At 42.4% G+C, this 17,680-nt stretch overlaps 1 protein-coding gene across 1 annotated transcript in view; it reads left to right on the top strand.

Moving 5' to 3' along the window:
• The first annotated feature begins 1,038 nt into the window (after positions 1–1,038).
• FRMD4A (FERM domain containing 4A) overlaps positions 1,039–17,680 on the top strand; it is a 379,560-nt gene continuing 362,918 nt past the window's right edge. Inside the window, exon 1 of the mRNA XM_074903460.1 lies at positions 1,039–1,083. Within this exon, the coding sequence (XP_074759561.1) occupies positions 1,039–1,083 (45 nt within the window). The remainder of the gene's footprint in view (positions 1,084–17,680) is intronic.

Consider the following 17,680-nt stretch of genomic DNA (forward strand, 5'->3'; position numbering starts at 1 on the left):
TGTCTTTGTGTTTTAACTGGCCACATTTCCACAATTAGCAGTCTCCGGCCCCCCGAGCCGCAGGAGCTAGGCGGGGGATTGCAGCATGTCGCCTTAGGAAGGGAGGGAAGGGGGGGCTGCCTGGCTGCTGTTTCCATGCGGTACAGGCAGCGTGATCAGAGCGCTAACACAACAGCCTGTATAATTACATGTTTCTAGGAAGTGTGTTAGCTCCACAGGGAGCTGAGTCCATTTGGAGAGGAGGAGGAGGAGGAAGAGACTTTCTTTTGGGGGGGGGGTTAAGGTGAAAAAGGTCAGTGTGTAACGCACCTCTTTCTCGACTATGATAAAGGTAATTGTTACTCTCAAGTGAACGCTGGGAGCTTCCTGGTTCTGGCTCCTCGTTGCTCATGTCTGTATTATGCAGGCGTCTGCTTTCAAAGGCAGGCAAAGCAGGGCTTTGCAAGAAGAGAGAAGAGAATTGACCCTGTTGGAAGCGGTACGTTGTGATATTTGACATTGTTTCTGCGCTAGCATCGCTAGGGCAGGGAGGAAGATGCAGAGTCAGGAGCATGGCATTTTTATGCTACCTAGGCATTTATTTAGGTGGAGGAAGGAGGATGGCAATTAAAAGCAATTAATTATCGTCCGCTTGCTGGGGCAGGGGGAGGATGGCTCGGACTTAACCTGTCATGTAGGTGTTTGATACGTGTCCTGTGTTGCTGCTGCTCGCTGTGGCAGCATGCGCCTGAGCTTTAAATATCCTGTAGTTCCTGATATCTTGTTTCTCCAGCAGGCTCTCCATTTCATTTTCCTCCTCTCTCTAGTGTAAAATTTGGCCTAGCTTAAGCTTCTTTCCCTGGCTGAGAAGGTTATTTCCTTCCCTCCTCTCCTCCCCACCCCCTCATCCATCCTCTCCTCCTCTTGCAAATGCTCTCCGACCCTGATTTGGGGTTTCTCTCCCTGCAGTTAGCTGTGGGCTCTGTGGATGCTTTGCTGTGACGGAGGGCCGAGGACTGACCTAGTCGTGGGGAGGATTTGTATGTAGGAAGAGAGAGGATGGCTGTGCAGCGTGCTCCCGAATCTGCTCTGAGCTTGCTGATGGTAAGTGCTTGCTGAAATCCGTTTGGGAAGGGGGGGTGGGCGAGGGGAGCTGCACCGCATGGATTCAGGGCACCAAATCCACGGGAGGATTTTGCGTGAGCCACTGCTTGGCTTTTGCAGGTCCCGGGGAACTTTGCAAAGGGCTCATCTTGTGCTCACACGGAGACGGTCTTCCCACGATGAGTTTTAATGCATCTGGACCAAGGTTCGAAGCAGGATTTTGAAGTCACCTTTCTGGCAGAGCTGACATTTGCATTTGGGGTTTATCCTGAGCTGTAGTTTTTAATTTTGTCCATTATATCTGTCTGGAATTCTCACATCCTCTGCTTTCTCCTGCTTTTGCCCTTGCTACTGTGAGACAACTTAAACGATGAGAGGGAGAGCTTTATTTCTGTGTTGGTTGAGAGCTGTGTTGTTAGCTGTGACCAGGTACTCAGATGTTGTCTCATTTGGGGAATGGTCCTCTAACACAGTGAATTGCCATTCAACTAGCCGCAGAGAATGTCAGACCTGCTGCTGACTGCAGACCACAGGGTAATGACTAGAATTTATTTGAGCTATTTGCTACAACATGTTGAGCCACTGACCTACTTCTCAAAGTTCTGCATATTTATAATATTTTAAAGAAGATTATTTAGAAAGGCACGTGGCTGAGTCCAGAAATATGCCACTGTCCTGCTGCAATTAAACCTTTTTGGTGGGTTATTAGAGAGTTGTTTAGCTTTACTGATTTTATTTTTTTTTTCCTCTCTCCTACTCTTGTTGCCATTTTCTGTGCAGCAGCATCGAGGATGGTGTTAGTGTAAGATCTCTGCTGGATGTTTTTCTGCCTAAATATCACTGTAATGTTTCTACTGGAGAGTTGCTATAAGGAAAGAGCATGTGTGCGCGCACGTGTGTGTGTGTCCGAATGCATAGATATATATGCATTACAGATATATTTGTATAATTATTATTGCTGATCTCTCTTCTGATTGTATTAGGAAATGGTCCCTAGCACTCAAAGAGATGATGAGTTTAGTAAAGGGAATGATGCAGGGTAATAGCCCTGGAGTGCCTAAGGTTGTTAACAAAGGTCAAGTTGAGAAAAGCAAATTTTATGTCCATTACTCAAAATGCTAAACATGCTGTTAAGCTTCCGCATGGTTTGTTTTATATTTGCCAGTGACTGACTTGCTGTGTAAGCTCATTTTATTTCCTCTTACTTACCTCCGGTCTTCCTGGCTTTTTTTAAAAGGCCTCTTTCTATTTCTCTTTCAAAGATAAATTGATGGGTGCCTGTCACCCCTGTGTCATTGTTTGGGCTGTATATATTTTTAGTTTCACTACCCTTTTAATTCTCAAGTTAAACCTCTCCTTCCCCAGTCTCTGTAATCCTTGAACAGACCTTGTCAAACTCTGGTATGGTGCCAAGCTGCCCACAAATTTTCTCTCTTAAACATGGCTTTCTGCAGTTGTCCCAGTTGTCATTTTGAGGTGAGCTGGGCATTTCTACAGCTCTGGCCCACAACCTAGGCTCCTCAGGTCTCCTCACCTTGGGCACAGCCTTGGACAGGGCTGTTGAGGTCTCCCAGCCCTACATGGATGGGCTGAGCTGAGGGTCCACAGCCAAAGTGGTTCCTGCTTTTAACCTCATGGATGGTTTAGGTGGTGGGGAAGGGAATGTATTTCTGGGTTGAGAGAGGACTTGTGTAACTCTTTAGGCTCTGGTCCAAAACAGTCTTGTACTAGAGGCTGGTTATAGTTTTGGAAAAGGTGATTTTTGTCTGTAAAATGCTCCATTTTGAGAACTCCTTCTTTTGCCTTAGATTTTTCTTGGGTTGTGATTCAGTTTAGTTAACTATAGAAACCTTGTCCTTTCCCCTCTGCTCTGCCTTGGCTCTGATTGCTACTCGAGCTGGCTCCCCTTGAATCAATAATAAATTCTTGCATAATTCATTCCACAATGAGCAGCTATAATGGCATCTCTTCTAAAACTGCTACCCTCCAGAGATTAAAGGATTAGATGTCTTTGGGAAGTTCACAGAAACAGCTTCTAATACTTTGATGGGCTTTCTCCATTGGGCTTTCTCCATTGAGAGACTTTTCGCAATGAGGAGTACTTCAGTACTGCATTTCCCCTGCAATAGGATGCAGAATGTGCATCCAACCATCCACTTTTTATGAGACCTAATCAGCAGCAGCATATGACAGTGCTGCATCGTCCTCAGTTCCGAAAATATCTCCTTCTCAATGGGGTACCTGAAAGCACTTTGTGTTGCAGGTAAAGAAACCAAGGTACAGAGCCACTAACTGACTTCCTGGAATTAGATGCACTGAATTGAATGATCCACATTAGGAGTTTGCTCATCTCAAACCCCTTTCTGGTTATTTAACAAAGATGGACACCTCCAGAATATGGTATTTCCTTCCTAGAGAAGGACCGTCTATAGGCCGTAGGTATCTAGCATCAGTATGCCCTAGCAGAGAGCTGTGTGTGGGACCATGTGGCATTTCTGGGTGCCAGCCATGATGGCAACTCACGATGGCTTACCTGTGCCTCATAAATGCTACCCAGGACATGGAGTTGATATGGCCTAAAGCAACTCCCAGACAGCAAGTCAGCGGGGATTTGCACACTGCTTGTGGTGCTATTAGCACACCAGAGAATCTCATTAAACCTACAGCCTTAGGTGAACAGGTCCTACTTCAGTTTTGTGAAAAAATATTGATGATACAATGAAGTGATCTAAATTGAATCTATTTTTATTTTGATCTTGCTTTATAGACAGTTTAATACTCAGGTGGGGGTATTTATCTCTGTTTCTAGTGATAGTTGCTTTTTTTTTTTTCTTTCTCCCAGGCCAGAGAAAAGGCTCAGTGAAGGAGAATTTCAGTCTTAAACATACATTTTCCTAACACAAAGATATCGTTTTCATACAAAGACTGCAATCTGCAAATATAACTGCAAGTTGTCCATTCTGGTAATTGACTCGTGTTATAAGTGACTCTGGACTGTGCCTGGTCTGTAGGACTCCTGCCTCTACCTTGCGCCAGAGATCACAGCAGATGAGGGATGTTTCCTGGTTCAGCATGGAGGAAATTGGGCTGAACTGTGCCCAGAGTGGGTCTGCCTGTAGCATTATCAAATCATTAAAACAGAGCTTCCTCAGCTTCTGTGAATCAAGAGGAGAGAGCATCTAAGCATGAAATAGCAAATACCATGTCTTGTTAGGAGTGATAACACCTGCTGTGTTAAGATCATTAATGCTGATGGGAGTAACTGCAATAGCAGTAGGATTTAATGTCTATCTTATTAGTATATTGTAAAATTTTAAAGCTGCAGACATATTGATTGTACAGATTTTAACAGCACAATAAGTTATGATACCTGGTGTCTCTTGAGACATTACTGCATCTCATGAAAACAGATCTTAGGGACTTGACCTTCAAATTACTGTAGGTCATAACACGAACACTAATTAATCTGTGTTAAATGACAGTACAGTTTCAGATGAGCAAGGTATACAGCTCAGTGTATAGCAATTAATCTAAAGTAATCATAAAATGGTAGGAATGACAAGCATATTTTTCTGTTTCCAGGAAAGCTAGCTCCAGCCAGCTCCTTTCACCCCATCAAATTGAAGTTTTTTCCATATTTATAATCCAACTTTGCTCTCTCTGGTCTGTATATATGAATGCTTTCCTTGAAGAAATAACAATACACCATTCAGAAAACAAGTACACTTGTAAATTAATGGCAACTGCTTGTGTTTGGAGGAGAATCTTTCATTTCAGGGGATTGTGTGATGCTTTCACACTCTAAAATTCATTATTTTGTGTCTGGGTTGCTTTCAAACTGAGGCTGGAATAGAGGTGCATGTGAGATACCCTAGGTGACCTTCACTACATGGGACTTGGTTATGTCTATAATTCATGGGGAAAATGCTGCCAACAGGGAATTTGGAGCATTAACTCAGGCCATGGTGTCCACAGTGCCCAGGATGAAGAGCGAGAAATTGTCTGGCCAGCCCACCACTGGGGCTGCCAGCCTCAGTGTTTCCTTGTCCTACTGGGTTGAAGGCGTTGCAACGGATATCTAAGGCAGACATCTGCCACAGGAAGACATGTAAAAACTGCCCCATTTCTAAACTTTAACATAAAAAATTGTCATATGAGTGTTACTGTCCACTGAAAATCCCAATTTGCTGCTGTGCTTCCAGTCCTCCTTTTAAAGAGGGTTCTCCTGAACCATCCTTCCATCCCTCAAGCAAAGCTACACCGGAGTCCTCAAAACAATGTGAATCTCCTTGATCTGATCATTCTTTTGAAAGGTAGCACTGAACACTGTAGGATTGCCCTTAAAACACACTCAGAGATTTAACTGTATCCTTACTAAGTGCTATGGTTGGCTTCAGAGGTGTTGGGCTTGGCAACGTTCTGGATATTTCATAAATTATTTCATATGTTTGACTGAAAAGGTTTTATGGCTGAAGTCTGCCCTTGTGAAGGAAAATTCAGTAACTAACTAAAAAGATAAAGAGCTTCTAAACCCCATTTGGACCTAGGACTGGTCTGCACACACCATAAAGCTATGTTCTGTCCCACTCAAACCTCTAGACAGATTGCAGCAGCACAGTTTGGCTTGGAGGATCATATTAAAGCCTTTGGGAGCAGCAAGGTTACAGTGGAAGGATGAGGTCATTTTCTGCCTCTCTCATCTCAGGCTTAAATTATCTCTATGTTGACAGTATGCAAAAGCCCTTGACATTCAAACCTCCTTGCTGTGACCTCATCTACAGACCACGTTGACCTGGAAGGCAAGCTACTCTTGGCACGCTCTTTTTGCGGAAACAAAACCCACTCATTCCTTGCCGTTGCACGGTGCAGAGGTTAATGCAGCTCTCATCTGATGTTGAAGTAGTGTGACGTGCCACCAGTGCGTGACCCATACACAGGTCTGTGTGTAAGCAGCATTGCTTAGGAATGAATAGCACCTTCCCCCAGGAATCAGCTGCACCACTGATATCTGGCCCTCTTCAGCTTCATGCCCAAAATGAGGTCTGTGGGGATACTTGAACATCAAGGGGAGGTGATTACGCAGTCCTCTCCATGCTCCTCTTGCAGATATTTCCACCATGCAGGTGTGTGGGCTTCACCCACAGCCTTCCCAGAAGGTCTGGGTGGGAGACGATAATGTGCCATGGCACCCGGAGGTCACTGGGGAGGAGCCATGCTGGCAGGAATCTCCCTTCCTCCCTGGCTCCTTCCTTGCTCCAACCAGGCAGTAATTTGCTAATGGGCTTCATGAGCAGCAAGTAGTTGAGCTGTGCTGGTTGCGCTTTTAGAGGATGGGATGAGAGTAGCAAATTCCTGCAGCTGCTTGCTACTGTGGACCGGGAATTCAGCCATTTCTTGTTGATAAGTTCCCCTGTAGTACTGAATTTTATCTGAACTTTACTATATGCCTCCATAAACTTGCAATAAGACTTCAAACACGATGATTTAATTCAGCTGAATGAGATTAAACACTCCCCGGGATTGCTCTTGGCTTCCCTGTGGTGGATGTCACCTTTTACCCATCTGAGCTACAGGACTACAAAATCGTTATCCCTTCGATTCTGCTCTAGTGCATGCCATCAATTTTCTTTTCCTTGTCCCTCTGTGTGAACACGCTGTAGAATAAGCAGACCATAATGTTTGCACATCTGAATTCTCCCATTTATTACTACGCTTTAAAACAGGAGTAAGAGGAATTACTGGGTTATTATATGTATTTTTTATTATGAATATGGCTTGTGCGTTTTATTCCAGCTGCTCATTCTGAATGACTGATAAAATTATCTCATCAGAGATGTGGCCATTGATATTATTTTTATGATGCTATAGAGCATAGCTATTTGTAGAAGAGAATTAGTGGGCACTTGGGTAAAGGATCATTATGATTAATTGCAGCCTTTCTACAATTAGGAGGAAAGTAACATATTAACAGATTGAAAAGATCACTAAATATGACAACTCCTTTTTACAATATATAAAAGAATAATGTCACTCTGACATTTTTAAAATAAAATGCATTGGAAAAGTTGACTGATATCCCTAAACCAAAATAAAATGTTAAAAATGCTGTAATTGCCACAATTAAAATGCAAGGCTATGAATAGTTACTAATACATAGGAAGAACTTGTAACATTGGGTGATTAAATTTTTCAATTCTTTGCCTTCTGGTTACAAATGTCATATTTCCACAATTACTGTACTCACAATTTCTTAGCATGGTGACGATCCAACCCTCTGACATGCTACTGTGGTTAGCAGATCACGGCTTAGAGACATACTAAGGTCCCGCATGGATCCTTCCTGGTTACATCCCATGGGAATGCAGATTTTTGTGATTTGTCTCCTATAGCTGTTGTGCTCAGGTGGCCAGTCCTGCAGGTGCTCATGGAGTCTGACAGCACCAGTGATGGCCACTTCATTTCATGCTTTTCGCTGAAAAAAGAAGCCACCAGCTGGATGTGGGGTCAATTAGAGGAACTGGACCAAGTTTTGGGCTCTCCCCAGCTGGATGCTGTCCACAGCTCTCCACGGCCACAGCAAATGCTGCCCATGAATGGGTGTTTCCACCCCTGCCATCACTGACAAACCTTCCCTGCGCCCCTCCAGGCAGATACATCCATTTTACCCTCACATGTCTTAAATCTCTGCTTTTAAATATCAACAAGCACAGAAACTTGCAGAAATGGGTTGAAATCATTCATTTCACAAACAGGATTTAATGGCACTGAGTATCAAACTAACCAAAAGCCATCATCATCTTCAAGTGATACAAATTTTCTTGTTTAAATGAATTCTTGGGTTGGCTTGAAGCTGAAAGTCTCAGAGCATATAAAGCGAGGCTCCTAAGTGCCTTTAGGAAGGGTCACATAGTATTAAGTAGTCCTACTGAGAGCCTTGTTGGCACACACTTGTCCAGAAATAATGCCTGAGAACAAGTGGCATTTCCAAAGCCTTGCTGGAAGGCAGCAGTACCAGATCTTTCTCAAGAAGCCTTCCAGACACGAAGAGACCCACAGAAGAGTCTGTCCATGTTTCATGGAAACAAAAGTCATAGTGAATGCCAGATACCTATTTAGAGGGATGGATCTACACACAAAATCTTACCAGTTTTTTATATACTTCATGGGATTAAAACTGGTAATCCCTAAATTAAAACCAGCACCTCCTAGTGCTAGTTCTAGTGCCTGGCCTTAGTTTTTCAGGACTCCAAAAAGCTGGTGATTGTGCTGAAATACCAACAACTGACCAGGAACGATGAGACTTGAGCCCAGGGTGCTTTGTTTTCAGAGCATGTTGCAAAAGCTTTGCTGAAATAATAAAACATAATGAATGGAAGTAAACTGAAAGAGTATAAAGCTGGATACAAAAATAATTTACCTGGATATCCTTTGTAAATCAGTTACAGAGATACTGGGGCACCAAGCAACAGAAAATCCCTTCCCCTTCCCATCCTTGCCCCAACACACCACCCACCTCTTGCCAATGAAGGGCTGCTCTCCGCAGTGCGTCCTTCACTGTCTTCCCATCTCTCAATCCATTTACAGCCACCAGCGAGCTGAAAATTATTTTTAGGGAGGTTTTGCTAGTGCAGAAGCAGAATTCACACAGAGCCTTGCTCCACAATATTTTTCTATCTGTGGGCAGGCTGTGATGATCCTCGTATTGCAAGACACAGCTTTGACTCCCCATAATTTGTGTGAAGTTAATGGAGGAGTGTTGTAGAACATATGTTTGGCTTAATATAGGTTCAAGCTTTTTTTAGTCTAATATACTAAAGTAAAATCCGGGACAGCTTCACAGTAAATAAGATTGAAATGTTTTTCGTTTTTGAATAATATGAGGCTAATTGAGCCATGGTGGTCAAAGCACATTATATTTCCTAGTAATTAATTGCTGACTGTGATAGTTGACTGCATAAAACTATGCCTTGGGCCATTAACCCCAGGTCATTAGTACTCAAGTAAATGTCTAGTGAAGGTCATCATTACTGCTGTTATATAAGCTATTGTGACAGAAAAAAGTTGGCATAAGCTTTTCAAAAGCTATTTACCCTGTTCTGGTTTCATTTCAGAGCGCTGGGAGAAAAGGCTGTTCTCAATTATTCTGCATTTAGACTGATTATTCAGGGAATTAGAGTTTGCCCATTTTCTTAAAAACAAGAGACCAGCTAATAGAAGTGTTTGAGAGGATGATCATCTAGCTTTACATGGCCAAGTATGTTGTCCTTGCCAAAAGATTGGCACAGGTGGTGGTCTTACTGGCCATCCCAGGGCACTAGACAATGACTGAGCAAAAACCCACCCAATCCCCCATGTTGGCTTCCTTAGCAGCAAGGCATGGATGCCACTGTGCAGGTGGACGTGGGGCAAATGGGGTGGTTGTTGCTACAGGTTGGACCAGTGGTGTTTGTGTCCTGATATCTCAGGCTTGGATTGAGTTTCCAAGGTTTTGGTGATGGATTATAACCAGCCTTCTCATGAAAACCAGCCTTTGTTCTAGTTATACTCCCTCCAGGGGGGCTTCTGACTTCCAGATCAAGCAGTAGCTATAGGGAGATTTGTTTTTGTGCTGTGCCTCAAACTGCTCTGTAGGTCAGAGTCCCTAGAGCAGCGAGGTGATATTTCTACTGAAAATTAAAATTAAAAATTTACAGTTCTAAGTAGGATTAACAGTATTTCCTCCCCTAGCAGACTGTGTGGTTGCAAATTCCTTATTTTCTGGTTAAAGACAAAGAAAATGCTAATGAAACCAAAAGCATAATGAAAAACTTTTTTTAACTACCTTCCTTTAACAAGATATTAATAATAATAGCACTTACTATATTAAATACAGCTTTATGTTGAATACTGTTTTCTTTAATCATGTGTTTAAAATAAGGTGAGTATTTCATGTGGACAGAAGTCCTTGAATCAGTATTCTGAGACTGCTGGCTTTAATGAGATTGCAGGGAAGCACTTCAGCTCTAAATAGACAAAATTACAGACAGCAGAAGATACAGTGATGGCACAAGAAAAATCATGGGGAAATTTTGTAACTTGCTGAAGTTCCTAGCAGTGGGTTTTTTCCCCACTCTGAAATTTTGTTTTGGAGTCAGGAGTTAAATCATTCCATATTAAGAGACTTGTATTGCCCTCTTGATCAATATAGAAACTCATTTTGTCACCATCCTTACTGCAGTGTATAAGGAAAGGCTTATTTGTACGGACTCCTCTACTGATAGATTGCTCCTCTTGAATTCTCTTCCTCCTCTGTCTCTAATATCAGATGCAGTCTATGATGTCCACTGCCTTTAAGAAGATAAAAACCTAAACATGCTGCTTACATTGGTTCCAACACAAATGTTTTTGTATTGCGGGAATATTTTTATCCATTCTTTAATCAAAGTTTTGCTACTAGACTTCTTAGGTCATTTTAGGGAGTTTCTCAATTTTTGATGCACCATTTAAATTTGAAGAGCTAAATAAAATAATCCACGTGAAGTTTCCCTGAGAGCTTTGATTCACCAGGAGGAATTAAACCTTTTCTGTAAAGTCCAGAGTTGCCTGGTGTCTTGGACATGCACCTTGTTTTGAATGTTCTAGTTTGGTTTGTCTCTGTTCAGTGATTTACCTGAGACAACACTTCCAAATACAGGTTTCAGTCATTAACTTTTCACATTTCTCCCAAGAAAAACCATCTATGCTCACATTGCAAATAAAATGTGTCTGTTGTGACTAGTGCCAAATACATAGGGAGGAGAGGAGGAAATGATCCACTGACATGCTGAAATGTAAACTGGTGTCAGAGAGTTACTGGACATTTTAAGATGGTACGACCATGTAGACAAATGAAAAATTCAGCAGTTTTGAACATAAAGGGAGTAAGGAACAAATCCTTTTTGAAATCTGCATTATTGTTCATGTATAATAAAGCAGGGGTGGCTTAATTGCCAAAGCCTGTTCAAACAGAATAATATATTGTCATCTCTGAATAAGAGAGCAGTCAGATTTAATTTTTAATAATCTTTAATTAAGTAAGCATTCACAACACTTCTGCTATTTGTGCATTAACACAACTGTCTCTGCATAGCCAGAGTCATTCTTTCATATGTGGACTGGTGTCAATTGATTTCTCCATGGTCAGTAGCTGTAGTTGAGTCTGTTTAAGTCCCATAAAACTTCCCCCATTGCAGAAAACCATTCCTGTCCAAGGGAGAAGGATTTGATCTTTCTTCTCTTAGGATCAAGCTGGGAGAAGAGTGTAAATCCATATTATTCTACTTATCTCCATGACATTTCCAATTTCTACAGATGCAGTCAAAAGAATTTGGCTCATTGATCTTCAAACTGTTTGACAATTTCACACTCTGAGCTGAGTGGTGTGACCCGTACTGTTGCCCGATTGCTTTTTGTCAATAGAAGTTTTTACCTAGATCAAGATAGCATGGTTGCTGCATATGAGCTGTGAATCTTGGAGATTATTATTGGTTTGTGGTGGAATATTTATTTTCAAACTGAAATGAATTCTTAGATGAGTCATTGCTCACATACCCTGCCTTGATATTTTTAGGTGCTAAAGCCACTATTTCAGTGAGACTGGGGTGGAGAAAATTGTCCATAATGTTTCAGATGTACAATTAAAGTGCCATCTGCCTCTGCGATGCAGCAGATGTATAATTGATATTCACTGCTGATTTGCCACTTGATTTTCTGCAGACATTGTATGCTGTAATTGTTTTTACAGTATGATCCTAAATACCCATGTGAGAATTTTCCTCCTCATGTGTTCCCTACCAGAAGTATCACTACCATCCCTAATACTCAGAAGGTGGATTCATTAAAAGATAATTTACCATTAGCTAAACCAAAATTTAACAATAATCCAGTGAGTAAGTAAGAAATAAGTTTTCAAAAGGAGTGGCTTATTCCTGTAGAATCATGGTTTATTATAAGAAATCTTACTGGGAAAACTTAAAATGCTGATCACAAATCTGGTTACCTTTATGCACTGATTTAAATGTAGGCTGCAGCTAGGATTAAAGGAAAAGAGTTGGATATATTTTTCCCTGATTTTTTTCAGAAATGGGAACTGTCTTCAGAGGAAAAATTTTATGTAGAGTAAACCCAAAAGGTCAACTGTAACATCAAAGGTACTATTTTCTCTAGGGCAAAGACTATTTAAATAAAAAACAGAGGTAGAAACCACGGCGGTGAATTCTGAACAGATGGGAAAACAGAGATGTTGTACTTTTTTTTTTTTTTTTCGCTGTCATTGCTTTTAGGGAATGCAGTCACTAAAGTCTTGATCAATCAGCAGGTGTTAATTTTACCCTATGACTGTCTTCTAAGATTCTCTCTCTGAGAATACTCTAGACCTGAATCCGCTCATGCTGAAATAAAAGTGAATGTGACCAGTAACTTCAATGGCAGGAGGTTAGTGGCTCCATTTTATATTGCTGCCCTTCTTTTTGACAGCAGTTGCTTTTTAGCACATTAGTCAAACTCACTATGAAGCGGCAATGATTGTCCAGGGCTTTGCATTCAGCTTCAAAGGAAAGAAAAATTGGTGATATAGAATCTGAATCTGGCTTTGTTGCAAGTGACATTTTGAGAAATCATTTTTTAAGCTAGTGCCTGGCTCACAGGCAAATTCAGCTCTCCGGGCGCTCAGAGAAACCAAGGTCCATTTTGTTCCCTTTTTGCAAGCCATTGCTTGTACGTGGCACACAACGAGATCTAAAAGTACCCCTATGTCTTCCCAAGGCTGAACACTTGCTCTCATATTTCAGTACCTAATAGTCTAATCATACGTAAAGGACATCATGGCTGGTGCAAGGGACCAATCAAGGGACTAAGGATGCTGCAGACAGCAAGCACAGAAGATGCAGGGGAGTGTTTGGGGAGGGGAGATGGAGTAAAATCTGAGGAAATGGGGTGCGGTGTACCGCAGATCAGTCTGGTTTGTTCAAGTTTTCTTTCAGATCCTTATTTCTGTCTGAAGAAACCCATCAAGTTAAAGAGAAACATAGAGACAATGTAGCAGAAGCTCTAAATCTGACTTTGTAAATGCTGTTAAACATTCCAAGTAGGGAGAGGAACTGCTTTTCTCCGTGAGACTTTTAGTCACAGCCTTGCTCGGTGTTCTGTGATAAACATGAACAGAAATCCAGCTACAGCACAATGTATGGTTGATTTTCCCCATGTAACTTCTTGCTGAGGTCTAGTTGGGCTCTTTAATGTCGAGAGATGACAATATCTGAAGGAAAGAAATTTCACACTGTTGCTTGTGTGTTCTTGTGGGGTTTATTTTGGTTTGGTTTATTTCCACTATCTTTCTCTGGTTCCTGTAACAAGCTTTTGGATATGCTTGTTGCATAAAGATTCATTTTCAGCTTTATACTTACTGAGAAGGCGACCTGTGAAAGGAAAGGTTGCAGTCTCACAGCACATGTAGTGCAGTGCTTGGGCTGAGCCTGGAGTGTGTTGGGAAGCACACAAGAAATTAGGAGACAACTTGATAGAGAAGGATATGCAGAAGGGACTGGGCTGTGCTTAAAGGGAGCTGGAAACTTGCACAGATATAGAGGCAGCGTGAAGCTGGGATCCCGGATCTCACAAGGAGCAGACTGAGCATCTCTCTGTGACGTACATCTGTGACTTAGCAGCATCACTGTCTCTCTGTTACCCCCTTGGCTGAAATGTGGCTTATTCTCTTAATTACACTGTACTACAGATAAATAAATCAGTGATAGTGAAAACGGTCTTGAATATTAGTCACTGACTGGCTGAAGTGTTCAGTCCCTGTTAACACAAAGCACCAACAAAATGAGTTTTCTATCACTGTTTAATTCACATGCTTAAAAATGAAACTCCAATGACAAATTTAAACTTTTATTCAGACGAGAAGGTCAAAGTTAATCTTCACTGGATACTTACTAGCTTTGCAGTCACTAAAAATTACTTGAATATATGGAACTGCTCTCCTTCCAGTATCATGGAGGCCTAAGAGACTATAGCAGCGAGGCGAGAGGCTGTGGTACCCGTTTGGGAGTGGAAATGCAGGGGGATTCCAGTTGCAGCTTCTGCAGCACGTTTGTGCTTATATGGAGCAGGTGCTAGGAAAAATACAGAACTCATCCAGGGACATGGACCACAGGACTCCTACCACCCAACTGAGTCCTTCCCAAACCAGGAGACTTAGAAACAAGCTCAGCAAAAGATTTGCCTTCTGGATCTTTCCTTTCCTTGTGGTCCTGGCAGAAGAGGGGAATGTGTTCTGGGATACTTAGGTATGGACCCCTCCTGAGAGCTTCTGTCCCTGCAGGCTTAGGAGAGCCAATGAGAGAGATTTTATTTTTCGGGTGCAAAATCTCCATGGAAAACAAAGCAATGTGTTTGGGGGTGCTTGGCTGGTTAATGGCACCAACTAGCCGGTCACAGAGCAGCTGCCTAGTAGCAGCTCTGACAACACCTCATTCCTCTGAAGACATCACCTGCAGGTGACAATACACATTCATCAGAGGCGTCCCAGGTTGTTTTGACCCTCTGCAGCACTGCCCAGTTTATTTTGTGTGTTAACAAACTGCAGCTTGTGATTCCCATTCGATCTCCAAAAATATATGAGCAATCTTAGGGGATTAGTCCCTCATCTTTCAGGCAGGGGGCTGGAAGGACTTCCTTGTGGGAAGACACAAGTTTTCTCTGCTTCGTGTGTTTTCCACTGCAGCTTTATTAGATTCAATTCTGGTTCTGCCAGTCTAAATAAGAAGGTAGCTTCCCCTCAGCGAAGCATTCAAAGCTTCACAGAATGTATCTTAGTTTTTATCTTGTAGTGCTGCACGTGGCAGCTATGAGCTGCAGCATTTACAGAGGCACCAGAGGGCGAGAAACCACAGCGAGGGCTTCCAGAGCACAACATCTGGTGGGGGGAGTCTGCCGTGATTAGAAAAAGTGCTATGTTATTGCCAGAATCAAATTATCTGAAGATGTCCTGCTGGTAAGCAGCAAGTATGAGCTGTACTGAGTCCTAAATTGTTGAGTGCGAGAGGTAGTATTAGATCTTTAAATCCCTCTTTGGGTTAAGTTGGGTTTTGTCACTATTCTCATCTAAAACTTAATGCAAGGTATCTCAGGATACAGGCCACTGCTGAAACAAATATTTTTCTTCTACACATAGATATTATGTTCCCCAGTTTTGAGGAATGTTTCCCATCAGAAGTTTCCCTTAGGAGTGTGACAGGCTTTGCTGGGAAGCAGAAACTGATGGCTCTCTTGTCCTAGGAGATTTCTCTCTTTCTTAAAAATAATCTCCTCTAGCTTCGGGGAAATTAATTTGCTGGAAATTAAGCTTGCAGGGAATGTGGAATGGCATCCTGTGGGGTAATCTTTGCCACCCAAGGGGTCAGGCCAGTGTAGGTGATACCTGCACCCCAGCTGAGATGCAGCAGCTGGCTGTGTGGATGCTCCCCTTCGGCTCTTTGTGCTCTTCCTTGACAGTTTGGGTGAACTGATTTTCATTTGTTTTGCAGCAGACAAAATTTACCTCCTGTGTGTCAGCTGAGGAACAGCAACCTCAGCTGCTTCAGCGCTAATGGCTAAGGTGGTCTTATCATTCCCTCTTGCACTATTCATGCAACCATCTAAGAAAACAGAAATGCCATGATTTGAAGGTGTGCCTAAGTTTTTAGCACAGGATGGGGCATCACTGGCAGTGGTTGATGGATTTGCTTTCTTTTCCCCTTATAAACAAGAGTCAGCCTCCTGCTTGGAATTCACTCCCTTCCCACATCCTGATCATCAGTTGGGATAATCCAAAACTTATTCCCTTGCTCACAGGGCTCACAGCTATACACTACCATGCTGCCACTGTGTTTGCATTGCTTGGGCACCTAGATTCTTGTAGGAGGCAGGAGCTTTGTTGTAACAGAAACTTCGCAAACATGGTAAAAAAATTTAATATTTCCTTTGCATCCTTGAGTCCCAATCTTTTAGATCATTGTAAATTGGACATTTATCTCCCTTGGCTGGTAAGGATGACTGCATCCTTTGCATGTTTTCCTCTGGGGAAATTTATAGTAAGATTTAAATACAAAGGGAATGGTCCCCTTTAAAGTTACATATGCTAAAGGATTGTGGCTTATGAATCCTGTTAGCAGTAATGGCTGCATGAGAATATCAAACACTTAGTCAAATCAAGATTTTGCTGTGATGCATCTTGCACTAAAAGGGTTGCTATAAATTTTGTACTGTGCCAAACATTTTTATGTACCTCAAGTATGTGGGCTGTGTTTGATGCTTATAGAACTTGAGTCTGCTTTGCTTTTGTTGCTGACTACTGGAGGAACATGTGCACATATCTGTGTAGCTGAAAAGAATTAAAACTCATCTGGATTGCACTGTCAACAACAGAGAATGCTGCTACCTGCAGTAAAAGCAGGAGATAATATTAAACTGCAAATAAACCATTCACCCTATGTTGGGAAGACCAGTATTATTTTCATAATTTCTAGAGGCTAACACAGGTGGCATCTTCTAGATAGAGCAGATTCAGTGGAGAGTAGCAATTTACTTTAAAAATGCCTGTATGAAATATTCATATAAAAATTTGCTTCATGCAGTGACTATTTGAACAATTAAGAGTCTGTTCACTGCTGCTTTCTGGCCTCGGGCTAAGCTAGGGGGCTGACTTGAGGATGGTGGTGTTTGTAGCCTGCCAACTGACTGGTGCCAATGGGATCGTACGGGAGCAGACAGGAAGACCAGCAAGCCTAAAGGACAAAGCAGCAGCAGAGAAGTCTCCTGCACCCAGACACAGAGAAGTTTCTAGCATTTCAGTGTAGCTGAAACACGGGACTGCACAAGTTTGAGCTTCACCAGGAAGCCTGGCTCTTCTCTGCTGCCCTGCTCCATGATGGTGAGGGGCAGTTACAGGGACCAAAGAGCCACCAATGCCTGAGCAATGGCCAGGAAAGGTGATTCTGTGTGCCTGAAGTGATCTGAATAGCAGGGCTCAAACATGGCTATGGGTCCAAATGCCACAGCAAAAATATTCAAGAGCGTCTTGTATGAGGATGGGTTGTCACAGCTTCCCGTGTCCCACTGGAGCAGGAGACATGATACTCCCATGGTTGGGGACAGGCACATCTTCAGAATACAGCAACACAGGCAATTTTAAATGGAAAAAAACCCACAACAACCATAACAACAAAAGGTTTTGGGATTCCTTTGGAGCAGCCCCCCAAAAAAGCCCACCCACTTTTCCTCCTGAAATGAAAATAAAGGGAAAACAATACAATCTCGACTTTGCCTGCTTCACAAGCAAAATTCTGCCTGCGCAAATTCCTGGAGTTTTTGATTCTTTTGTGAGTTTATTCTCTTTGAAGAAATGTTTTTGACCACAACAGGGAGTTTAGGGCTTCTGCAAGGTGTGAGAGCACCCAAATGATCTCAGGGGCTCAGTCTGTCCCTAGGCACCTTTCTGAGCTGGAGCACAAGCGTGTGCTGAAGTTGTCTGCCAGCAGATTTCCTTGGATATTGTCTCAAACTGCCTCCTTAAAGATGAGGCCATTTCACAGTGAAT

This window comes from Athene noctua, chromosome 3 (assembly GCF_965140245.1).
Source record: "Athene noctua chromosome 3, bAthNoc1.hap1.1, whole genome shotgun sequence".
In the NCBI taxonomy this organism is placed as follows: Eukaryota; Metazoa; Chordata; class Aves; order Strigiformes; family Strigidae; genus Athene; species Athene noctua.